We start from the raw sequence: 26,488 nt of genomic DNA, 5'->3' as shown, positions 1-26,488 counted from the left end.
TTCCCCGACAGAGTTAAAGAAGGGGAATCAGGAATTGAAGTGTTTATCATATCCACTTCCAGAGAGTTTGTTGGTGAGTATGGTGTTTCAGAGGCTTCTATTATAAGAGATTTTGGCTGTGACCACATTTATTGGAGCCACATCAAACTGAATTTGAGAAAGTGTAGGGACTGTGTCTTTAGCACCAGTTTACACTGTATGTGTGCCCTGTGCATCCCCAGTGGTTTTGGATTTCTTCTTTCTTGTGTAAGTTTGGGGTGAGCTTGTGTCCCTAACCCTTTTGGCCTGTGCTCTTGGCTGAGAGCTTTGTTCAATAGCCACATCCTTTTGGGAGGATGTAGCTAGAAGTGAGCTTTTGTCCTTTTTAAGCACTGCAGTTTGTTGGGAAACTGCAGTTTGGCTAGGCTGGGATTCACTCAACTCTCCAACCTTATCCTTGGGGTTTCTTCGATGTTCACCCCTTCCCTCGCCTAACTGACCCTCCTTCACACTCCCCTTTTTGGCTTTGGTGGATTTTTGAACTGATACCTTTTGAGAGATACCAGAGGGGGTATTCTTTGACTTGGATTTATAAATTACAGTTGTTTTGGCAGCTTTGGTAGGCAACTGTTTGGTCATTGTCATAGTTGCCATAGCTACTCCTGAACTCAAAGAAATTGAGGAGATTGGAATAGTTGAGGGTATGGATGAACTTACCTCACTTACCTGAGGTGTCTGCATTACAGGAAAGTAGAACATTGGCACATCCCTATGATGGTTGGCTTTGTTCAAATCTGCAATGATTCTTTTCTCTTGAATCCAACAAGCTAATTTGTTGTTTGGGTTCTCAAGTACAATCTCTTGACAAAGATGGTTAGCCAATATCATGAAAAATCTAGCATAATATACATTCTTTCCCCTTTTGGCTAACTCACATAGTTTAAAACCTAACTCATACAAGATAAGGTCACTGAAATTGTAAAATTTATCTGTAACTAGCATGTATAACATGTTAAGCATGGAAATGTTCACAGAATCAAAATTACTGATTTTTCCAGAGAAAACTTTAGTCACAACATCACACATGAAAATCCATTCCTTCCTAAGACCTAATCTTCTAATATCACTTAGCTTAGTAGTAGGAAGTGCATAATGCATGGAATTAAGCATATTGATAATATTAGTGTCATTGTGTGGTGAAGTTACATTATCATCAGGAATTTTGAAACATGCTTTTATCACATCACTATTGATACAGAACTCATTACCTTTGATAGTTAGAGTAATGGTTTTGTCAGTAGAGTTGTAGATTGCAGTGGTTCACATCTCTTCAACAACTTCACAGAAAATTGTGGGTGATTCAAGCATGGCATAACTTAACTTGTAGTTCTTCACGAAGTCCATCATCTTGTGATAGTCTTCTGATTGCTGAATACCCATATTGACCAAAGCAGTGAAGTTGTTCTTCTCATAAATGAACCCAGTCTGAGACATAATCTTTACTACAGGTGCCATTGTTAGAGAATGAAAGCTTGAAGAGAAGGAGAATATTTGCTTGAGAGAGAATGAAATAAAAGCAGTTGAATTTGAGAGTGATAAAAGAAAATAATTAGAATGAAATAAGCTTTTATACTATCTCAAAAACAACGGATGAAAATAATAAAGAAAAGTAAATTACCCAATAGAAATTGCCTAAAATAGCCGTTTTAAAAATAAACTGTAAAAATTCCACCCATTATCCGTCGTGTAATGCTTACAAGCTGTAAGTATACTCGATGGATAATGTTCAGGGAATTAACGGTTAAGATTTAGACAATTCGACGGATGAGGATAAACTGTTATCCGTCGAGTTTTAAAAGATTCCAGAAAAGTAATTGATTTTTATTTGCAAATAGTATATCGATAGATGACTCAACTCGATGGATAATGGTCATCCGTCGAGATGCAAATTTTGACTTAGCCAAAATTTCATCCAAGACTAAAAATCAGCTAAATTTCTAGGCTACATTTCAACTTGCAAAATAACTCAGATAAATTCAAGAGTAATTAAGCATACCTAACTCACTTACCAACCTTGAAAAGGTGGATTCATCCAGTGGCTTGGTAAAGATAGATCGGGTTATCATCAGTTGAAGATCAAGGCATAAGATATTCCAAAGACTGCTTTTCGAACAAGATACGGACACTACGAATTTCTTGTGATGGCATGTGGACTGACCAATGCACCAGCAGCATTCATGGATTTGATTAACAGAGTTTTCAAGAAGTACTTGGATAAATTTATCATTGTATTTATTAATGACATCTTGATCTACTCGAAGGCTAAAGAAGAACATGTAGAACACCTGAGAATCACTTTGGAAACATTGAGGAAGGAACAACTTTATGCAAAGTTTTTGAAATGCGAATTATGGTTAAAGGAGGTGCAATTTCTAGGTCACATAATTAGTGTTGAGGGAATTATAGTTGACCTAGCAAAGATTGAAGCTATTTTAAATTGGGAAAGACCAAAGACTCCGAAGGAAGTTAGAAGTTTCTTGGGATTAGCTGGTTATTACAGAAAATTTGTTAAGGACTTTTCCAAGATAGCTACGCCATTGACCAAGTTGACACGGAAGAATGAAAAGTTAGAATGGAATGAAAAATGTGAAGAAAGTTTTCAGGAATTGAAGAATCGACTAGTAATCGTACCAGTACTTGTGTTACCTGATGATCAACGAGACTTTGTCATTTACAGCGACGCCTCCTATTGAGGACTTGGATGTGTATTAATGCAGCATGGCAATGTAATCGCATACGCTTCTAGACAACTAAAGCCTCATGAGCAAAAATATCTGACGCATGATCTGGAATTAGCAGCAATTATGTTTGCACTGAAACTCTGGAGACATTATCTATATGGCGAGAGATGTGAAATCTACACAGATCATAAGAGTCTGAAGTATATTTTTACGCAGAAAGAACTCAACATGAGACATCGAAGTTGGCTAGAGCTAATCAAACATTATGACGTATCAATCAACTATCATCCAGGTAAAGCGAATATTGTAGAAGATGTATTGAGTCGATAGGAAAGATTGAATCTGCTGACGTCCTCAAAAGAATTGATCAGAGAATTCGATAAATTGGAATTTGAAGTTCGTATTATAGAAAGCTCCACTGAAGTGAACTACGCAATGACATTCCAGCCCATAAAAATGATAAGGGAATTTTTTGAGTTGCTTCGAGAATCTGGATACCCAATATACCGGAGTTGAAGGCAGAAATTTTGCAAGACGCTCACAGCTCAAGATATTCAATTCATCCCGGAAGCACAAAGATGTGCAGAGATTTGAAGGGAAACTTTTGGTGGCCAGATATGAAGAAAGAGATAGCGGAATGGGTTAGTAAATGTTATACGTGCCAACGAGTCAAAGCTGAATATCAATGCCCAAGCGGATTACTACAACCACTAGATATTCTAGAATAGAAATGGGAACACTTAGCAATGGATTTTGTAGTAGGACTTCTGAGAACTAGAGCAAATCATAATGCGATTTGGGTTATCATTGACAAGTTAACGAAGTCAGCACATTTCCTTCCAATCAACGAAAGGTTTTTGCTTGACAAGTTAGTACACCTATATCTTAAGAAAATAGTGATGCGCCATGAAGTGGCGGTATCCATTGTATCTGATCGAGATCCCCGTTTTAATTCGAGATTTTGGAGATAATTTCAGGAATGTCTAGGAACTAAACTAAACATGAGCACTGCTTATCATCCATAGACGGACGGGCAAAGTGAAAAGACAATTCAGACAATTGAAGATATGCTACATTTATGTGCGATAGATTTTGAAGGTAGTTGGGACGAACAGTTACCGCTAGTGGAATTCTCTTACAACAACAGCAATCATGCTCGCATTGGAATGCCACCTTACGAAGCCTTATATGGAAGAAAGTGTAGATCACCTGAATATTTGGATGAAGTTGGAGAACGCAAAATTCTAGGTCCAGGAGTGATTCAGCAGACCAAGGAAAAAGTAGAACTTATCTAAAAGCAACTCGACACAACGCAAAATTGACAACATAAATATGCAGATCCAACCATAAAAGATGTGGACTATCAAGAAAAAGAACATGTATTGTTGAAGATATCACCATGGAAAGGATTGACTAGGTTTGGCAATAAGGGCAAGCTAAAGCCTCGATACGTCGGTCCATTTAAAATTTTGAAGAGATTCGGAAAAGTTGCATACGAGTTAGCCTTACCGCCCCATATAAAGCATATCCATAATGTGTTTCACGTGTCAATGCTTAAAAAGTATAATCCTGATACAAGACATGTAATAGAATATGAGCCGATAGAGCTTCAAGCTGATTTATCGTATATAGAACAACCAATAAGAATTTTAGATCGACAAGAGAGAGTATTAAGAAACAAGTCTGTACCATTAGTACAAGTCTTATGGAGAAATCCCGTGGTTGAAGAATAAACTTGGGAGCTTGAAAGTGATATGTTAGAAAAATATCCTCAGTTATTTTCATAGCGTGATTCTGAGGACAGAATCCTAATGGGGGAGAATGTAACAACCGAGAAATTACGCTTGTAATATATCTTAATAAATGTGATTTATGTGTATTTTTATGTCAGTAAGTGTATTGAGTCCTAAAACCCTAATTGCTATGTGCTACGTGTTATCTGTTTTGATCAGAATGTATTCCGGGTATTTATCGAGTGTTTTATTATAAGTTAAACGTCTTGATCTCAAAAGCCGTATAGCCCAAACAGTGTTTTAAAAGCCAATATTTCAAATAAAATCATTGGCCCTATTTTTCCAAGTATGGCCTATGCCACATCGATATATTGAACATCTAAACGTTTTACAAATTTTCTTATTTCGTGAAAAATGACTTTTCCGGGCCCCTTCGGTTGTCAAAAACCCCACAAAAATCACATTTTTATTTTTATATGATCATGAAATTATCAAACATCATTTTTCTTTGCATTTTTGTATTATTCACAATTTTTGGGAATTTTGGCATTTATTTTGTTTTTATTAAATATTTAAAATTTCATAATTAATACCTAAAAATTATAAAAATTGGGGCCAGTTAATTTTATTAGATGTATAATTGGGGCCTTAATTTTATTTAGGGGTATTATTTTAGCTAGTATAAATAGCTGATTTACTATTAATTATTAATTAGTTAATTATTAAAAAAATCAGAAAAATAGAAATTAAAAGTGTTGGTGAAGTTCTTGTTCTTGGAGGAGGGTGAAGATCAAACTGTGATTGCAGAAGATTCACTGAACCACTGAAAAAGCTCGAGTAACCAAAATCATCCTTGTGAAGAGACCGATCTAGTGATACTAATATCATCAACTGAGGTTGGTTAATCGTTAAAATCGAATTTTGTGTTCTTAGTATGAATTTCGATTTTTGAGTTTGAAGATTCGTTTGATTGTTTTGATGATCCAGTTAGCTTTATCTTGATCTTAGGAATGATTTGATGTATTTACTTTGATTTTATAACCCCTGTAGTGCTATATCGAGTTCTTGGTTTTAGTGTTTTTTTATTTCGTTTTTTTACAATTTATAGGAGTTTGTGATTGATTCTAATTGTTGGAAGTGATTGTAGACACTTAGGGCTTTGATTTAGTACCAGAATCGTGTTATTTGGTTTCGATTTGACTGAAAACGATGTCGCCGGAGTTTGGAGTTGAAGGTCGCCGGTTTTTGTTCGATTCTCGCCAGAGAAGGCGATGGAGTCGTCGTCGGTTGTAGTGAATCAGGTAGATATGCTGTAGGAGTGATTTGGATTGAATTTGCAGCAAGAAAGGAGCAAAATCATTTCGTTTGGCCTTTGATTTGAGCTCGTCGGAGTCCGGCGAAGACATGCCGGAAACTAGAGCTTTTCCAGAAACCGGTCGGTGTTCTTCCCTACCCGGTTAGCTTTCCCTGACCCGAATTTTTAACCCATTATGACCCGGTTTTGATCCTGCAAACCCAGTTGTAATTTCTGAAAAGTTGTTTCTGGAATTTTGATTTAATTTTATTTTATAAAAACAGAAAATTAGTTTTTAATAATTAGAAAAATTAAATAATAATTAGATTAAAATCTGAATTATTTTGAAAATAATTTCTAAATTATTTTGAAAATAATTTCTAAATTATTTTATTAATTTAGAAATTCGAAAATTTATTTATTTATTTATTTATTATTTAACTAATTATTCAGTAATTGAGATTAATTGTTTAGATCGATTAGTTGTTCGGTAATTAATCAGTTTAATCGAATAACTTGTAATAATTCGAGTTGCGTTCCGAATTTTAGGAATTCGGAGTGCGAGTATCGATTTATTTATTTACTTATTTCTGGATTATGTAATATTGATTCGTATTGATTAAATATTTATAATTAATCAATTTAACTAAATAATTTGTAATAAATTGTAATAATTCCAAAAATTAGGGAATAATTATTTTAAAATATGATAATTCTTAATTAGTTGTTTAAAAATATAATGAAGGTTTATAATTGTGATTAATTAATTATAATTGATTAAATTTTGTTTATTGCATAATAATTAAACCGTCTATCCGATTTAAGTGAAACGAAGACCGTTAGAGTCAGAAAAATGACCTGATTCTATTAACAATAGTTATAAATCATAATTTCTTTCGAGAGCGAGTCAGATTATGATAATTAATTATTTATAAACCCTATTATTGAGAAAAACGAGTCCAATAAGTCCCGAAAAATTAGGAATCAAGTCAGATAGTGTTTGTTAATACGAATATAGGTCTAGTATCGATTCTAAAAATATTTATAAGCCTAATTTAGTCATGTGCCTTATGTGCTATGTGATTATGTGATTATGTGAACTCTATGTGTTAGATAAATATATACGAGTCAGATAGAATCGTATGGGTAGACGTTAAGGGCTACGTTGTATCAGTCTAAGATATACGTACGACATAAATCAACTAAACAAGTATCTTTCCTTGATAGATTCAGCACCAGCAAGGCGAATCAAGTCGGAGATAAAAGGTTGTGAATTACCCGAGGCGAAGTGCATACCAGGCAAGTTTTCCCCTATTCTATGTTCAGAATAGTGAAATGCTTACAACTCTTCCTGACAGCTACACCTTGATAAATCTTGTTCACAAACACTGATACACAATTATTGATCCTTTATTTCTATTTCATTTTGATTCTTGATTTCTCCTAATTCATTGAATCCTCTATCGTATTCCAGTGATTATACACTTATGTACACATATATTCTGATATATTCTGACGTTGGGATACATCGAAAGTATACCGATTGTTCCGGATGCTAAGCTATGGACTGGATGGTTACGATACGGGTCGGGTATGAACCAGACCCTTGATTATTAAGCCATAGTGTCTGGGTACCCTATATGTTGGTGAGGTCTATACAGTTGGGTATAGATTTGCGCTATATCATAACTGATCAGCAGGTTATAGTGCATATGTTGGTTCTTGTGTCCATTCTCATTCATTTGGTACTCGCCAGTAATGGCATTCATTGTTCCTTACAAAAACAGATGGTTGTTCAAACCAGCCGATTACCGGTTTATTTATCCTTCTCTCTCTTCACTATATATATATATATTGTTGCTAGCTTGTTGAGCAATTTTGGCTCACCCCTATTATTGTTGTTCACCTTGTTTTTTAGTTAAGGTTGAGAATGAAACCCATCAGAACCCGAGTAATCAAGAAGCGGGTCAAACTGCGGGACCCTCTAATTCCAAGAGTGTTTATCCCTATCCCAGAAGAGAGTTTTGAAATGTCAAAGCAGATGTAGCAGGATAAGTGGTAGTTGTAATTTGAATAAAGAATGTTTAGTTTAAAATTTGAATAGAAAACTGGTTTATAATAAAGAGAGTTTGTAAGACAGTTTATTTAGAATTGTTGTAATAAAGTTGGTGTGTCGTTCTTGTTTTCAATCATTAACCTTGAAAAGATCCTGAGTAGTAATCATAAGGGATAGTTATATATTTATATTACAATTGTATAGGTTCAATAAGTAGTTAGTGTTCGTAATACCCCAGATCTATACCCCAAATTTGGAGGGTGTTACATCCGTTAATGACTAAAAATCGTTGTAGCAGGTTGATTCCACCAGCGTAAGTAGGTAGATAAATTTACCCTATTGTTTTTTTGTCTCACCATTGAAACCGACGAGTGTGGTGAATTTTTTTTCAAAGTCTGCCTCTGCCAATCCCATTTCGCGTAGCGTGTCAAACATCATTATATTGGATGCACTTCCGTTATCCACCAATATTCTTTTTATCAAACAATTTTCTACAGGAAATGACATCACCAAACTGTCATGTTGTGGTGCCCTGACATGTTCCATGTCTGATTCATCAAATTGCAAGACATGTGAGTTATTTGTTGTGATTTCAGCCCTACGAAACTTGTAGCCCCTTTTCTCTAGCTATCCTCTTGGCTTGCGAGTATGTTGCTCCATAAATTTCAGATCCGCTAGCAATGAAGTTGATTACTTTGTGATGAGGGGAGGTGGTGAAAATTTAGTGGGAGTCTTTTCTCTTTGAACATGATTACTTTTGTGAGTTGACATGTATTCCGTCAAGTAACCTTTCTTTACAAGAACCTCTATTTCCCTTTTTAAAGCGACATAGTCGTTGGCTCTGTGTCCGTAGTCTCCGTGGAATTCACACCATAACTTTAAATCTGGATTAGACTTAGGCTTGTCTGTATTTAAAGGCCACTTAGCGACACTTCCTAATTTGCCAAATCCTTTAACTAACACCGTTGGCATCACACTGAATCCACAGCAGTCAAATATGGGTGGTAAATTCGGGTATTTTCTCCAATCTGCACGAGTTTGTAGTGAATTCACATTTTGTTCTTCTCGAGAGCTTCGAGAGTATGGCTTTTAGTCTTTGTGTCTTGCCTAGACGGATTTCCTACTCGATCGATAGTACTTGTCCGTGTCTTCCCTCTTGTCTTTCAGGCGCACCTGCGCCATAGTTTTGGCTTGCGCGTCATCCATATTCCTTCACGGGTACTTGGTTAACTTGTTGTAAAAATGTGAGTATCTTTTCAATCCTCTTCTAAATGCTTCAAAAATAGTAGAGGTGTCACAATTTGTTATAGGGACATTCTCTCTGTTGAATCTAGTCAGGTAGTCCCTCAGCGGTTCTCGGTACTTTTGATAAACCTTGTACAAGTCACTCGTAATATTCTCGAATTGTCTACCACTTGCAAACCGCATATTAAATGAATCTTCTAAGCCGAAAAATGTTTCGATACTCCCTTTGGACAATCCCGCAAACCATTATAGTTTTGGGCCAATCAATGTTGACCCGAAACCTTTGCACATGCAAGGTTCCCTGTATTCCCCAGGTATAGGCACTGTAAACATACATTGCTTGTATTGAGCTATATGCTCTTGAGGATCTATTGAACCATCATATTGCCTCATGTGAGGAACCATAAAAAGCTTGGGAATTTCCACCAAAGCTATGTGATCTGCAAACAAGGAATCAGTATAGCTATAGGATGTACTTTTTTCAATGGCTTTCGTACACTGGGTATCCGTTGGATCATCTCTTTTACTTCTTGTAATTCACTTTTAACTGATTCCGGTATTTCAGATCGTGATTTAGATTTCCCGTGCTTTGATTTTTTTTCCCGTGGCGCGTCTCCAACTTCCCGTTAAAATGGATGTCGCCTTATTGTTCAATCCTCGCTTTCTTCCCCGTGACCTTCCCGTCTTTCTCCTTTTGTAGTTCTTCTGTCCAGCCCTTCATCTGTGTCTAGGCGTCTAGTGACACTTTTCACTGTATGTCTACTCTTTGTTTTGTTGTTTGATATCACTATTGTTAACTCCTTTTTTAAGGTCTCGTTTTCCGATCGTAGGGTTTCCATGTCAGCCTATAGTTTCCTCACAGCATCCATCAATTCAATATTATCAGCCTGTTGAGAACCCTCTCCTTGAGGTTGAGGATTATCTGCCATCTTTACAAATCACCTAGACTCTTAAAAAAATTCCCACATACGACGCCAAATTGTTTTGGGTGATTTTCGAGTTTAGTTCTAAGTTATAAGATTCGTAAAAAATGATAAATAAATAAGTAAATGCGATAAGAAAATAAAGACAACGAAAATTAGTGACGCGGAAAACTTCCGTAAGGAAGTAAAAACCGCGGGTGGGGATAAAGCCCAACCAATTATTGTACTATGTTGATGTTTTGTGTTATAATATTAATGAGTTTTTCTACAAGAATTGAAAGTGTAATTGTTGTAGGATTGTGTGTGCATTACATGAACTACCGAGTTAACACTACACCATAAATGGCCTATCGCAATGATTTTTAATCATGAGTGTTACAAAAAGATGTTACGTTAGGTATGTAGTTTTTAACCTATCGTAACATAGTACTTTCGATGTTACTATAGACTTTGAAACATGTTACTATAGCTACAAAGTGTTACATATCGTAACATGTGAAAACTTATGTTACAATAGGATATTAATGGATTTTAAAAAAATAACATTTTGCAAATAAATATATACAATTATTTGACTTCCAAACTAATCAAGTTTCATAATACAATTAATTAATAATATTAAGATATACTTTCAGATAAAATAATTAAATAATTATGTAATTATTTTAAATAATAAAGTAATATAATTTTTGAATTATTAATTACACCATTTTTAAAATAAAAATATTATAAATAATCATTATATTAGACTTTAAAATTAGCAAATTTTGATAAATTAAATTTTTTTGTTTAATTTTCTAAACTGTATAAAGTAATTGATTTTTTTATTAATAAAAATTTGAATAATATTTATAATTACAAAAGTTTCTATAAAATAAAAAAAAAGTCAAATCATCAATTTTTAGTTAGGCTCAGGCGGGCTAAAAATTCTCTCAAATTTTGGAGAAGCGGACAATTTGCTTGTCAACTCGGCGGGTTAAAATTTGAGGTAGTGAGAACTTACTATCTCTCTGAAAACAAATCTCCGCCTACCCTCTCTAATCATCTCTCTTTATGTCTTTCTCTCTCGCAGTTCTTACTCTCTCTGTCAGCTCTCTTCTAATTGAAAGATATATTAAAGCTAAACTTTCACAGATCGATGCAAATGAGTACTCCTTCAACCAATTCTAGTTCAAACAAAACTAGGGTTTTATGTTTGAATTGGGTATTTTATTTCTTTGTTAATTTCTCTTGTTCCCGTAATAATTTCATCTTTATCTCTTTTTTTATAGTGCTAATTTGGGGTCGAATTAGCTTTAGGGTCGAAGAAGCATTGAGGTCTAATCAACTTTAGCTTACCTTGCACTTCTACTTTAATGATGGTAATGACTTGGGGTTGAATTAGCTTTAGTGTGTTTAATTTTGTTTCTCTTTAAAATCTGATTTTTCTTTACGGGCCTAAATATAGTGTTTGTCTTGCAGCAGAAGGAGCACCCCAAGTTTAAGAGGAAGGGTGATGATCTATTTGTTGAACATTCCTTGTCTCCTACTGAAGCACTCTTTGGTTTCCAATTTACCCTGACTTGCCTGGACGGCAGGCAGCTTCTCATTAAATCCCAACCAGGAGAAGTCATCAAACCTGGTAAGTTGGAGCATTGCAAATTAGCGCTAATTTGAAGTTACCCCTGTAGTATCATTCTCTTTGCTTGGTTGTTTAGTTCTAAATTTTGCTGGTTAGTTGTAACTAGTATTTACTTGTTTATGTTAAGTAGGGTGCTTGTGTACGTGTGTGTGTGTGTGCGCATTTTTAATTTTTGACATGTGGCTGCACTGAATACTATCTATGTAGATTGAAGTCTGGATGTAGTTTTTTTGTTTGGAGGGGGGAGTAAATCTTAAGACGAAGTTACATTGCTCCTATGAATATTGGTTTCTAAAGCAATTCACGTGTACTAGAGCATGTGAATACATCCATTGTCAATTAGTCAGAAAATATGTATTATATTTAAAGATCCGAAGGAGTAGTGCTATACCTGAAAAATATACTAATTGGTTTTATACCCGTACTGATGCCATGGTTATTCATTATGAATTGTTGTCCTCTAGACCAAATTCAGGGGTTTATAATTTTCTGGCCAGTTATGTTCATTATTTGCAGATATAGACAGATTCTGAGGAACTTCTTATCATTAAAACTGGGGAGTCACTTTTGGATGCTCTAAAGGAGCATGTGAAGGAGAATCACGAATACGAGTAAGTAACAAGTAGTAAAAATAAAAACATAACTGAATCACCTATGTATACTTGTTATTGGAAAGAAATAAGATTAATGGAAGAGTTTAGCTATAGAGGTACCAGAGATAGATGAAAATTAATATCATGGTGACTTTTTCCAGCAAAGGTAAAATAGGTACCCTTTATTAATGGTTATCTTATTTCTTCTTTTGTCTGGTTGTTTTACAGTGTGCCTGAGGTGATAGCATTGTCTATTGTTGGTGGTAGCCTCCCATACCTCGAGTGGTTAAAAGAGAACGCAAGGGACTGAATTCAATTCCGAGTATAATAGCATATATATGTGTCATTGAGTGGAGCCGTGAGAATTTGCAGAGCCTCAAATGTATGTGGCTAGTGAAAAAAACTTTTTAGTTAGCATTATTGAAACTTTAAAAGAATTAAAAAAGAGAAAATAATGTCACCTCGCTTTTTTTAGGTAGACCTATTTACATTAATAGATTAAGTAATGTTGACCCAAGTATATAGATTCAACCCTGCCTATAGCACACCACAAGCCCTGTCTCTTGCACACAGCTGTGATTATGTGTTTCCTCCGCACTGTAAAAAACTCTTTAACAACATGAAATACTAGTGTATAATTATGATGTATGTGTTCAAGTCATATGATTATAGCGTTTATCTGTAAAAAAGATTAAGAATGTAGTTGTGGTGTAAGGAGATGTTTCCCATATGATTGATACTGTATGAAATTAGAATGTTGGAAAAATTGTGAATTGAGTAATTTGTTTGAAGAAGTAGTCACATTTGAATTATGATTGTAGTATGTTCACATGATTGAATTATTGATGGTAAATTATTGTTAGGCGGTAGATTTCAATTATTTTTGTCTTATTTGGTATTTTGAATTGGCGGAATTTTAAATATGTCTTCCCATCTTTCACTACAAAAATTGGAAGTGTTAGGCTTCCAATTTTGAACTGTTGTATGTTTGGGTAATTGATTTACCTGATGTTTAGTTTTGGCGAGGAAATGGTCACCACAAGTGGACCCCATTTTGTTTTTGCAAATTCAAAGTGCAAAGGTAACATAAATATTATGATACTATAAACATATATTGATGTTAACTTTGATGTCTATTGTAATACAAAAGTCCATGTTGCACCAGAGCAAAGGAAATGTTATCTTAGGGGTCAAAGGTAACTCGGAAAAAAAAGCAACTTAAATTTTATGTTACCTTAGGTCTTTTGGGTGACTATGGTAACATTTTTTTGGCCGGCTGTAACATATTTTGGGTGTTGCTGTAGGTTTATATATGGCGCAGTGTAATCTCCTTTATTTTCTCTGTCCAGTTCTTGTTTTTCCTGCATCTGTTGCATACAACGTTTTTAAACCTTCGTAGCTTGATACTCGGAACCTATAGTCCCAAACTTATCCTATTTTTATCTGTAATTGACCTGGTTTCGTGCTTATAAGTGAATCTTTCCTACTTTGTCATGTTCTTCTCTTTCATCATGTCATATTCCTTTGTCGTCTCGTCATGTCGATCATAAAAATCTTGTTTTAACATTAACCTTTTTGAATCCAAAAAGATGTATAATTTTTTAATTACTTTTAAAAAATTTAAAATAACATTAAAAAATATTTTTTTATATAATTCCACGCCATTTTCTAAAAATTATATATACATTTATTTCTAAAAGTTATATACATTTCTGTGTATACACTATTACTGCTATTGACTCACGTATGGACATCTGTCATTCCAGTCCAAAGTACCAAATTATAACATGACTCGCTAGGGGAAAAACATACTGCCGATTAAAATGTCTAGTTGTGAAATATGAGAACTTATTTTGTTTTCTACTTGTTTTCAGATTTAAGTACTTCAAGAATAGTGTTTGACACCGGCGGCGATGATGATTAGAAAGTATCATCTCTCTTCTTCTCCAGCACTGCTTCAACCAGCACAAACAATATTTCCAGTAGAGATGCACAAAAGGCCCACCGGGCCTTAAAAACCCCGGGTTTTAACCGATCCGGGTTTTTCGTGTTTTGACTTTGACCGGGCCGGGCTGGGTTTTGCCTAAAAATATAAGGCCTGTCGAGGCCCGAAACCGGGGCCGTAATCGGACCAGACTTTGACCGGGTCGGGCTTGAACGGATTTTGACCGGATTGGGCTGGGCCAGATTTCGGGCCCGGGCTTTTTGTTCATCTCTAGTTTCAGGCCATATTTCAAATTTCACGGCACAAGTATCCTTCATTTTTTTTTTCTATTTTAATTAAGCATTGTATTATTTTACTCTCACATCTTTTACCGGGTATCCAAAATTTGAATATTTTCAAATTCAAGATGTGTGTTTATTATCATATTAAATTAAAAAGTTAATTGTACTTCCCCTGCTTTGATAAAAAAAAATATGTATCAGAAATTTGGTAAAATCGTATTGCAACCCTTAACTTATATTTTCGCAATCGTTATAGTAATTTTAAATTTTTAATTGATAATAGTAATTTTAATTTTGATTTTCATTTTATAGTCTTAATGCTACTATTTTGTAGTTCTGCTAAAAATAATTTTAACAATTAGTTTTGATTATATATTTAAATTAAATTAAGTATAGTAATACAATTTTGAAATTGATATTATAAAAATGAAAATCGAACGTAAAATTAATAGTATTATTTGAAAATAAAAAATTTATGATTTTATAGTTGATATAAAGAAATATATAATTTTTAATATTATTTGAAAAAGAAAAATTTAATTTTAATTAAGTATATTGCAAAATTTCGATTTTGCCCCTGTCCAATTCAACAAAATTTTGGAAAGGAGAATCCCAAAAAATCAAACTGAGTTTCCCAAAATTCTAGTACAAATTTGTTTTTAAAACAAAGTAATAGGGTGTAAAATGCATTAATCATAAATTAAATAGTATCTTTTCCGGACAAAAAAAAAATATAAGGGATATATGACAATGATGTGTATATATGGACAAAGCAATTGCAAAGAAATAGATGAGGGGGATAAGCTAGCAAAATACAATATTATGTTAAAGTTTGAATCAAGACAACGGGTAAGAGCACAAGTAATCAAGCCTACAAAATTTAGCCTATAATCGTAATTTAAGCCCAAACTGCACTTTCACTATATGCTTCGCAAATTGTTTAGGTGCAACTTCAACTCTCATGTGTAGAATATCTATATGCATCTACCAAAATATTGATAGCTACAAGCACGTTTCAGACCAACATGATGGAACTAAGATATTTTTAACCAGTTGGTTAGTTACTTAGCTCTAACTAAGGAATACAAAAGGATCTCTTCTATATCAGTCTTCCTTCTTGTCGAGCTCATCGATTGCGGCCAACCTTTCAACCAGGGGTGGATGAGAGTAATGATACGCTGAGTACCAGGGATCTGTGTTCATAGCTGACAAGTTCTCTTCCTGATAAACCATCACATACAGTGAATAAGGGAATATTACTTCAATATACTTCTAATTTGATTCAACATAAATGCACGGGGGATGACATTCCTAGATAGGACAGTACATTATACGATATATCATGCACGCAAAGATAAATATATCACTAAAATATTGGAAACAAGAAGGCGTTGAGCTGACAATAGTTAAGGACACAATCTGGGACTGGGAGGCACACTATTAGCATTCTACAAAAAAATAAACATTCAGAAATTTATGCAAATAAAAGCTATAAGAAGAAAAATATACCTGTAGTTTCACAAGAGCAGCTCGAAGAGGTTTAGAGTACCCGAGCTTCTTAGCAAAATCATCAGCCTTCAATTAAAGAGAATTAAATATAACTTGTCAAAAGAAGAATAATCATAACTTTATTAAAATAAAGTAGAAATGACACCTATATGACCTATTTGAATAAAAACTTCAGCTAAACTTATCCACAACCATACACAGAAACATTACCTGAAATTCAAAAGCTCGGCTGACAAGATTTAGTACAAAGCTTACAATACGCTGGAGAGGTATCACTGTGTGCTGCAAAAAACAGAGGTTGTAGAATCCAGTTCATGAATAGGATCAGTTGTTATCACTTGTCCAGAATACAGGGATAGAAACTATTATAGTCCTATTAAGTATTAATCATATAGGCTACATAATTCGATGGATATTAGTAAAAGATAATGGCTAAATGTCTCAAATGACTTGGGCCTTTTACTACTGTAATGTACCATACCTTCGTCACAACAGTTCAGGGTATATAATTTACCTGGAAAAGAATGAGTCCAATAAGGACTGGCTGTGTATCAAATCCAAAGCTCCCGAACAGTTCCTTTGAGTTTCTAACCAGTGTATATCCTCCAAATTGTGAGAAAGAGAGTATCTGTAACATGTAGGTACCCGGATCTGATAAGCTTAATCTGAAGCTAAAATAGCCTAAGCATTACATTTTCCATTTTAATAATTTGTTTAATTGTCGACTAAAATAATATATAAAAGACCTAACATAATATGACAAGTCACACAACCCAAAATACCCTATTAATGAGCTGCTCTGGAGTATTAGCATACATAAAATGCTTAGGACTAGATTCTCTTTAGGAATGATCCGTAAGACATATATTTCAGAGAATTTCCTGTTCTGCCGTAACTTGTGAGTTAGGGGAATCACTTTCTGTCTAATTAAATTCCCAAAATACCCACCAACTCCCAAAATTAAATGTAAGATTTAAGATTCAATGACCAGCAGTTGGAGAAGTGCAAAGCAGATGAATGTTTTAACTCAGGAAGCATCACTGCAATTTCAAGCAGCAGTAAGATTGCTGCTCAAGGATGATCAGGGACCAACATTGGTCTACGGATCACAAACATAAAAAAAATAAAAAAAATAAAAGACTTTCAATTTAGCAACCAAAAGACAAAGGAAATAAAAATAAATCCTTAATGCAAGAAGTGTAATATATAACAACTTTTAATGTCTTGACTGATAGCCTTGAACTAGGTAATGGTGATGGCACAACATTTGGGACATCTACAGCATACCTGAACAGCAATGAATGTAAACATGGTGTGATTAAGCTTCCAATGACCCAGTTCATGGGCGATAACAGCAACAATTTCCTCATTTTTGCACTGCATAACATCAGTTAAAGCGGAGATCTCAAAATTTGTAGCAGCTTTCAATTTTATGTACTTTATTTGGTATTTAAAAAATGCCGGGTTAATGGTATTATGTTACCAAGGAAAACATTTATGTCAGTCATATTTGTACGCTAAACAAGATCACTCGTTAAAATAGACAGCACATGTAATTCATCTAAAGCTCAACTAAACAAAAGCTACATAGAACCGGAGGTCTTCCAAGAGCATCAACATAAAGTAGGAGGGAAGGATGCAAAAACAATTACTGAGTTGAAACAGAATAAATTAAATTCATGCCAGGGTAGAGTCAATAATATGTATCACCCATTGTTATAGAAATCGGCCGATTTTTCAAAAATCTCCGATAAATCGCTTAAAAATCGGTCAAAAATATTTGTTTGATTTGACCGATTCCCGATAAATCGCCGACAAATCATTCAATTTTTTAAAAATCACCCGATAAATTGCAAATCAGTATCTCAACTGAATAGTTCCGATTTCTGAATCTGTAATCATGGTATCACCTGACAAATTTATTATCAAATACATTTGACAAGATCAATCTTTTCGCTTTGCTAACAGTAGTACTAATTAGACCCGGCAATTTTCTACACGAAAAAGACACGAAAATTTGGTAATTGTATTTGCATTTTGAGTACACTAACACGAAAGTACATGACCAAGTAAATTTTGTGTTTACCCTTCAAGTACACGACACGACGATGTACACAAAATAAATAAAATTATAATTAAATATAAATATTTATAATGAATATATGTAAATTTTAGATAAATATGTATAGTTATTTTTATAATAATACATGATTTTATAATATTGTATGTAAATACAATTTATATATATATATATATTTAATATGGTTTATACAATTCTTATCTAAAAGTATTACATTTTTTATTTTATTTATACTTATATTTATATTTCTATTCAATTTTACATGAAATACGACACGAGAACGGCACGAAACAAAGGTACACAGACATGGAAATACGCGAACTCTAAATGGGTCGGTTTTGTGTTTGGCATTTGAGTACACAACACGAGAAGGTATACGATAAGAAAATAAACGACATGAACGAATTGCCAGGTCTAGCACATTTAGTACAAATCGCCCTACTGTAAAACGAGAGTCAACAGAGCAGAAAGGAACAGCTAAACAGGGTCAGTTATGCATTATGACATGAAGGTGTAAAATCGATATTTTCTACTTTACTAGATAAACACCAAATCAAACAAGTACGTGAAGGTGTAAACAATGAATATGGCTCTGCACCTGCTGGATCAATGTATCATAAAGGACGATCCTCTTGTTCTTAAAGAATCCATACATATACGCCTGCACAATATTGGAAGGTGATTAGATCACTAGAAGGGGCAGAAATAGATAAGCAAGACCAAAATCTAATATCCTATCTAACAAAACATTTTATCATCCAATAGAAGAGCACTTTTTAGATAAAGAAATGATTAGTAGAACTAGCTGCTAAATGGATGTTTCCACATCAAAGACTAAAACCAACTTCCTGAATCGATTAAATTCAAAATTTGTGGGGAGAAACAAGTTCATTTTAAGAATTTTGCAACAGGTCATTAACCAATCAGTTGTAGCATATTTTATAAAGCATGGGTTTTTCAGCAGCTTTCTGAACTTCAATAATTGTTTATGTAAAAGATTAGACAATCGCTGGGAGAATAATGCTTTTCTATGGATCCAATAAAAGAAATGTCACAGTTATAAAAAAATCCAAAACCAAAAGGCCAACTGCTGAATGAGGAATCAATTTATTCATTTTTTTGTAACTATTTCAACTTGTACGACGCATTCTGCACTATCTAGGGGGAATTTGAGAGAAGATACACACTATAGCCAAAGTAATCTTCTAGATACTATAGCCCAAATGATATTCTAGATATAGTTTAATTCAAAAATAAAGTAAACAATATAGACCAAGATTGATTCTCACATTGCTGTGGCTTGATCGAGTAGATCCGTCAACTACAAACAGCTTCTTTAGGGGGAACTTGAGAGAAGATGCAAGGTTCTCGATTTTCGTCCTTAGCTCTCCTTCTGGAAGCTATTCATTTACAACATAATTACACAATAGGATTCCTGAAAATCATTTATGTATGTAAAACAAGAAACTAGCTGGTACTCACAGGCGTGAATTTGTTAAAAAGTGGGGCTATAAGAACTGGGTATATAGTCATCATAACAAGAGATAAAACAAGCATGAATCCCCATAGATATATGGCCAGGTAAGGGCCTCCTTTCTGCAATCAAAATAAAACTGATAATAGCAAGAAACTCAACTTGGAGAATCTAAAAATAAATATCTCAGCACTTTAACTTTGCGAGGTAGACGAGAGGCCCCTTTAGCTAAAAAATGTACAATTAAGCATAATCTATTCAGCTTACATAAGTTTGGATATGAAAACCGAGTATACCTGTACTATTACGATGATCGCAGCTACAATAGGTGGCCCAATTATGACAGATAGGGCAATTCCTTTCATCATATCCCTAACGAATAACCATATTGTTTGCTGTATAATATAATTACATATATTAGAAATGACTTTTGCAGCCTGTAACTAAGAATAACCGAGTATACCTGTATTATTACGATGATCGCAGCTACATATATTAGAAAAATGATGCTAAGGTAATGATTCAGAAAAGCTATTTAAAATTTGGATTGGACTCTTTAGTATATGCTACATAAAGCTACTAGAACGTAATGTCAGAAACTAACTTTGTTAAAACCATGGCGGGCCTCAATCACGAACGTTGAATACAATGAAAATGGTAAATCAGTAATCTGCACAAAGCACAAAACAAATATTGTCAAGTAAATATATATTAATAAATTGCACACATAAGCATGTAAAATATACAATTTAATATCTAGATAAGTTGCACAGAAATTCCTGAGAGAAATGTTTCAATTCTTAAAGTATTGTCATAAGGTACTATCGGATTCATCTAAGTACTGTTATCATGATGGACAATTTCAACACTTGAAAAAAACAATGTTATCAAGAATTAGAGGACTTCTACAATTTTTTAAAAAAAACCGAGACATCACCTTCAAATTAAAGTTCCAACTTGGTAAATCTTACTATACTCATTTAAGCGAGTGGGAATTCTAAGGTTGTGTTTGGTTAAAAGTAAAGCGAGCACATCAAGGCAATTAGAAGAGCAAGAAAATGATGAATGATGAAAGACATCTTTGTTAGATGAGATAGTTGGACATGATTGTGCATAAGGAGAAGCAATGAAAAATGTGAAGGATACAATGAGAGATTAGCACGAAGGGCACATGACAAAAAAACAGTATGACAGAAAAGGTGAAGATTGGACTTAAGGTCAACCAGAGAGCTTAGCCTAATAAGTTATTTCAGTTTCGTCACAGACCTCTCTTGCCAACCAAACACAATTAACATGTGTGAGACAACACGTGAAGTGAAAATATGCAAGAGAAAATCAAATCAAAGTCTATCATATCAATCTTCTGTTTTAAAAGCTCCTAGTTACTCAAAATGTCCACATTCCATATATCAATGACTTTCTGCATTTCAAGGAACCTATATTACTTTATCATGTCTAATCAAGATACACGGCATCTTAATTCAAATCACACTGAGAAGGCCAAATTATAATCTGCAAATGGACCAATAACTTTTGCTCTTTATCAGTACTACTATTCATTCTAATAATTAGATAGATCATCATTTTGGGCCAAAGGAAGTAATTACTAGCAGCAAGCACAAGTGGTCGACTTATTGAACTATCACTACCATATGAACATGCTTTAATACTTTCCATATATGGAAAAGAAGATATTATATTACCTGTGACCAAATCATAAAACCAGCCAAAAACGAAAGAGTGTGCAGTATTTCATTTTCTGCGTTCAAGCCAACCAAAAGCAAAAAAAATTCCGATCTCTGCAATCAAAACCTAATCAAACAACAAGAAGCCTCCTGCCAGATTGTGTTGAATTATAGAACAGGATACTCACCTTCCAAAACCAGGGCAACAATCCAAAGAACAAAATTGCAGAGTCCATTATTATAGTCACAAACTCGTGAACAAAATGGAAGTTGCTGAAACCAAAAGGGAATGCTAAAAAACATAAGAAAACAAATGACCACCATATATAATATTTAAACAAATATTTGGTAACCAGACCTCTTATCAATACTATAGGCTCTTGACTTTTCAAACTTTTCTTGGCTAATGACACCTTCCAAAGTTTTTGGAAGTGATGGTAGTTTAAGGGCAGAATGTTGCCTCAGATCGAGGTAACTCTCAAAGACATACATCAATATCATAAACCCTGAAAAAAAAATAAAAAAATCATTAGTCCAGTAACATCGCAACCAGTACTGTGAATGCAAACAACGAAATTGTGTAGGATTCAAACAGATATGTGCCAGATAAGTGATAACATTTTTATGCCAAGCCAGGTGCATAGGGATCTAAAATAATGTAATTGACAAGGGAAAACCTAGTGCTCGTCATATTAGATCCTACACGTGTAACTGTAAAAGCAGTGTTGTTAAAGGCGCGCCGAGGCGTACGAGGCACAGAGAGGCGCAGCGAGGCGCACTGAGCATATAGTTCTTACCGAGGTGCAGCGACTTCAATCCAATGATGCGCGCGCCTAGACCCCTAAGGCGAGAGGTGCAACGAGGCGCAAAAATTGATAAAAACAGCCTTAAATCCCATACTTTTTTAAGCCCAAAAGCCCATATTTGTTTTTAAACCCATGTTATCTATAGAAACAAACGTGAAGATATATCCTTACACATATATGTATTTTCTACTTCTAATCTTCTCTGTTAAGCTGTGTGCATATCATGTGTGTATATATATAGTTATATATGTAAATATATATATGAATACAGTTATTTATACATACTAATATACCATGTATTTGCTTATTCTTTTGTTGTTTCCAGTTACAAATAATATATATGTATGAATGTACACTCTATCCAGCAATGGCTACTGCAAAAGTGATGGTAAGAAAACTATCCAGCATGGAAGGTTCTTTAAGTTTCATATTCCTATTTGTGGTGTTTTTGCAGAATTCTATAATATATATTTCGTTTTCTAAATAAATTCGTTTCACTTTGATGAGGCACGCGCCTCGCCTCGCACCTCATCGCCTAAGCTCCAGGGGACCCTAGCGCCTCGGTGTGCATCTCACCTTTAATAACATTGTGTAAAATTGATTTTATCTAAAGTACTGCCAAAGGTCTGGGGTCGAATCTCACCAGAAAATATCAAATCTAATTTTTATTTTATAAATGCTAAAAGCTTAGGATTAAAATTTTGAAAACTAAAGAATTTTACATTATATTTGTGTTGCATAATTTTAACTGAAGTACTTGGTCAATTTAACATGCAGAAACATAGTTCTATTTCTATAGGGCACAATATCTTAAAAATTTGAATGTGTTGCATAAATAGTTCGTTATATTTTGTAATACGATAGTACACAGAAGTAATAGTTAACTCGTCAAGATCAAATAATTAGAAGAAAAGGGAGCGAAGGAACTCACTTAAACAGAACAATAAAAGATAAAATTAACAGATTGAAATTATGCATGAAGTAAAGAAGACAAGAAGAGATGACGTTATCGAGTTGATAACAATTGAAGCCCTAAGTATCATTCAGAAAGAAGTCTTTAACTTTGGACCTTTCGTTATACTTTAAAGCGCCTGAACTGGGTGGAATACGACTCTCTTACTCAATCCCATATCAGATCTATAAATAACAAAAGGGACAGTCATCACATTACTTACCTATTTTTTCCCCAGCCCCCAAATTTAGTAATCTTGACATTTTAAGGCACTTATCATTTGCAAAATGTGTCACCCTAAATTGTCCTACACCTGCACTTCTTCCAAACCTTTGCACTGTGGCGTTCAGCATACAAGTTAGCATTAAACTGTACTTCTAACAACTGTGTAAATATTAAAAAAGTTGATGGCTTGAAACAATAAGCAAGATGATAAAGCCCTATTCCTGAAATGAGTTCAATAAATAGAATTTCTTTGAGCAAACTCATACTCATGCCCCCAATATCAATATGAGGAGTGCTACATACTTCAAGAGTTTATAATTCCATATCTAGAATTGCTGATGAATCCCTGCCTTAAAATTCAATTCCCTTTAACCTGGCAATTTTGATTTCGTATTTTCCTACTTCTGCAATTCACGGAATTCGCTCCATCAATCAAAAATGAAAAATATAATGGTCCAGAAAAATTTAATTTCTCCTGAATCTCCAAAATTCCTGTTTCAAAATCATCTCCATACTAGCCCCTACAAACATCCCTCGTTTACAGACATTGGAGCCAAAATCAAAACCCAGAATTCCCTTTAGTTTGAAAAGAGAAATTGCAATAAGAGAAGAGAAATAACATGATGAAAGAAAGGTGGTTTTGAGTGGAATTCAGAAAGAAGGAATCAGAAGCGAAATAAAGACAAGATGAGAGAAGCTGGCTTTTATCAATTCTTCTTCTTGGTGGACTTAAATCTATATATCAGGCATTAGATAATGTTCAGTTTACAGAAAAAATGACAATCCAGTTCTGTGGACAAGAATTTTTTTATATTTTAGGATGTAAAAAGCAGACACACAAATACATAATACAATAACCAAAAGCTGGTATTAGTGACATTAATTGGACTAAGCTTTTAATTCGAGTTCGCCTCTTTGAAATATTTTAAGGCAAAATGCTAGCACTAACAAGGAATGGAGGTTATATTATAATGGATTTTTTTAATAATTATCAGGTAATAGTTTCATTCTATTTAGTTTGTGGAAATTAGTGTAGCGGTGTAGCCATATATTTGTTTAATATGTGGGGGGGGGGGGGGGGGCTAATAGCATATCAAACATGTAGTAGGCTATTTATATTAAGTCCAATTGTTAACGAGCCTAAGTCCATTTCACTACTTGACTAGGTATTTAATTATCTATACAATGATTTAAATTCCTCACATTTCATATTATGTGACGTTAATAAATTTATTATCTTAGAGCAAGTCAAACAGTATCCTTGATGTTCCTTAAAAATATTATTAAAAATCTAGCTCTTAGTAGTTTAGGATATTATAAGGTAGGTCAACTCCAACAATACTACTTATATTTTCTCCTTATAAATATCATAATATTAAGTTCAAATTCCACTAATAAAAAGTTATGAAAAAGAGATGTAGATTTGGAGGGAAATGATTATTTTATTGGTGAAAACAAAATAAGGAATTACTAGAGCTTCTGCGAGCCACTTAAGAGGCTATTGGAGCATTATTTTGTGTCAAAATCCTTAAATGTTAAGTTAAGACATAATATAGCTAGCCTGTTGGACTTGCTCTTATATATCTAAGACTTAGTTAATCATATCTTTTGCGTTTGGGAAATCCTTGGGCTAACTGTTCTTTTGCATTTATCCACCCAAATTTATATTTCGTAAATAAATCATTGTTCTCATAATTTTCCTACATCAAGCATCGAGTGATCAATTTTAAGGTCCTATCATAGAACAAACGGTAATTAACAAAATGAGGAGAAAAACACATGACAATTGCTTGCTTATTGCATTTTAGAAAACATATAATAATGTTGACTGAACACCTGATAGTGGTTGATAACTACAAGACTCCAGCAATATCTGTGAAAATTGAAGTTGCGGTTACCGAAACCCCCAATGAATGAAATTTAATCTTAACTAAAAAAAGCTATACTCACAATTAGGCTTGAATCTTAAGAGGACTAAAGATTGTCTATCTCCTTTCCCTCTCAGGCATCTTTTCGTTACAGATAATTAAGCACTTTACGTATCTGATTTCATTAATTATACCCGAAAAGAACAAGAACAAATAATTACAATAACCAAACCTAGAATCAACACATCATGTAGCTATAAGAATTTCAATATATTCATATAATCTTGAATACTGATGACAAATTAAATAGTTAATATACACCCACATATATCAACAACAGCATAGGCCGAGTATGAGCGAGCGTAACTCATCGCAAAACACTAGCATAGGATGAACAGATTTGTGCAGACATATAATTAAGTATAAACATTTAGATATAGAGAGGGGATAAAAGAAAGATGAGTAGAGTATATACCAACAACAGCTTCCATGTACGGAAACGCCATGGCGGCTTTCAGTAGTTACACTTCACACCGGAGAGACGAAAGAGAGAGGGTAAAACTAAAAACTTAAGACTAAACCCCCAAATTTTATTAATTCTTAATAAAATTAATTAAGAAAAAAATATAACATAGATGGTTCTGTTTAAGCAGAATATTTTTCTGAAACAAGTTATCAGTCTCACTGAAATTTTCTACTTTAATGAATCAAATATATATTTTACTAATATTAATATTTTAGTCATTATAATTTCTAACTATATTCTCATTGATAATTTCAAATCACCCCGGGGTCTACTCCTTATTCTACGCGACCTCAACCTCCATTTGAGCGGAATGACAATAATTTGTGGCATAGTTGTAGGATGGGCACCTACAAAACATAATCGAAGCAGGGTGGCGTCCCCGCGCCACCTCCGGCATAAGAATGAGAAAGAGTATCGGAGAACAAAGGGTAAAATAGGAATTAAACATATACCATTAGATGGTGGTGTGTGTATATGTGTGTAGATAGTAAGGATTCAGTAACCCTCAATACACCTTTTGATTGGCCTTTTATAGGCTTCCCATTACGGTTTAGGGGTTTGTACCTTGGATCTGGACCGTAGGTGAGTTTTTTATTGAGAGACGTATGGACGACTGTGATGAGCCAACGTGTTCCCGGATACGGACCGTTGGAAGGTTCCAGATCCGGGACACCTGGACGGTGGTGATATTGCCACGTGTCCTGGAGTCCCTCAGTGTTCTTACTAATTGGGCCCTGGACTCCTCTTATTGGGCCAGAACTAATATAGGCTATCATTTGCCTCCCACTCCCTTATGCGGGTTTCCCGGATGGGGGAGTAGATTAGTTATTGTTGCATTACTTAGAAGAATTTTTTTTGGGTTTTTCTTTGATTTATTGCCCCCTAACTACGGGGTCTCGTGAATATGAGACCCCGGGGTCTTATGTATATGAGACCCCGGGGTTGACTCGGT

General features: G+C 34.2%; 1 protein-coding gene and 1 long non-coding RNA gene across 9 annotated transcripts; one reads left to right on the top strand and one right to left on the bottom strand.

Annotated features, from left to right (window-relative positions):
• The first annotated feature begins 10,894 nt into the window (after positions 1-10,894).
• LOC141724081 (uncharacterized) lies at positions 10,895-14,535 on the top strand. 8 transcript variants are annotated; one of them, XR_012576487.1, is made up of 6 exons: positions 10,895-10,959; positions 11,044-11,119; positions 11,243-11,332; positions 11,433-12,203; positions 12,414-13,266; positions 14,060-14,535. It is a non-coding gene; the product is annotated as an uncharacterized LOC141724081 (long non-coding RNA). The 8 variants fall into 8 exon arrangements; XR_012576486.1 differs by having other exon boundaries at positions 11,044-11,332; XR_012576485.1 differs by lacking the exon at positions 10,895-10,959 and having other exon boundaries at positions 10,967-11,119.
• A 638-nt stretch (positions 14,536-15,173) lies between these two features.
• LOC141724080 (CAAX prenyl protease 1 homolog) lies at positions 15,174-25,634 on the bottom strand. The gene is made up of 14 exons (XM_074526067.1): positions 25,486-25,634; positions 21,518-21,665; positions 21,348-21,432; positions 21,178-21,273; positions 20,079-20,144; positions 19,771-19,869; positions 19,483-19,596; positions 19,290-19,400; positions 18,599-18,661; positions 17,208-17,297; positions 16,435-16,548; positions 16,131-16,202; positions 15,921-15,986; positions 15,174-15,632 (listed from the first exon to the last, which is right to left on the bottom strand). Exons 1-14 carry the CDS (start codon positions 25,514-25,516, stop codon positions 15,516-15,518), a joined length of 1,272 nt encoding a protein of 423 aa, XP_074382168.1. The 5' UTR covers positions 25,517-25,634; the 3' UTR covers positions 15,174-15,515.
• Positions 25,635-26,488: the final 854 nt, after the last annotated feature.

The sequence above is a fragment of the Apium graveolens genome, chromosome 5 (genome assembly GCF_009905375.1).
Source record: "Apium graveolens cultivar Ventura chromosome 5, ASM990537v1, whole genome shotgun sequence".
Lineage (NCBI taxonomy): Eukaryota > Viridiplantae > Streptophyta > Magnoliopsida > Apiales > Apiaceae > Apium > Apium graveolens.
Note: the sequence above shows the minus strand (reverse complement) of the source record. Positions and strands in the feature narration are given on the sequence as shown.

Excerpts from the sequence above, each read along its gene's own strand:
- LOC141724080 (XM_074526067.1), bottom strand. The coding sequence starts at position 25,516 with ATGGCGTTTCCGTACATGGAAGCTGTTGTTG. Across the intron at positions 21,666-25,485 it reads GTACATGGAAGCTGTTGTTG|GGTTTATGATATTGATGTAT; the intron begins GTATATACTCTA and ends TTTTTTTTTCAG. Across the intron at positions 18,662-19,289 it reads CTCGATCAAGCCACAGCAAT|GCGTATATGTATGGATTCTT; the intron begins GTGAGAATCAAT and ends AATATTGTGCAG.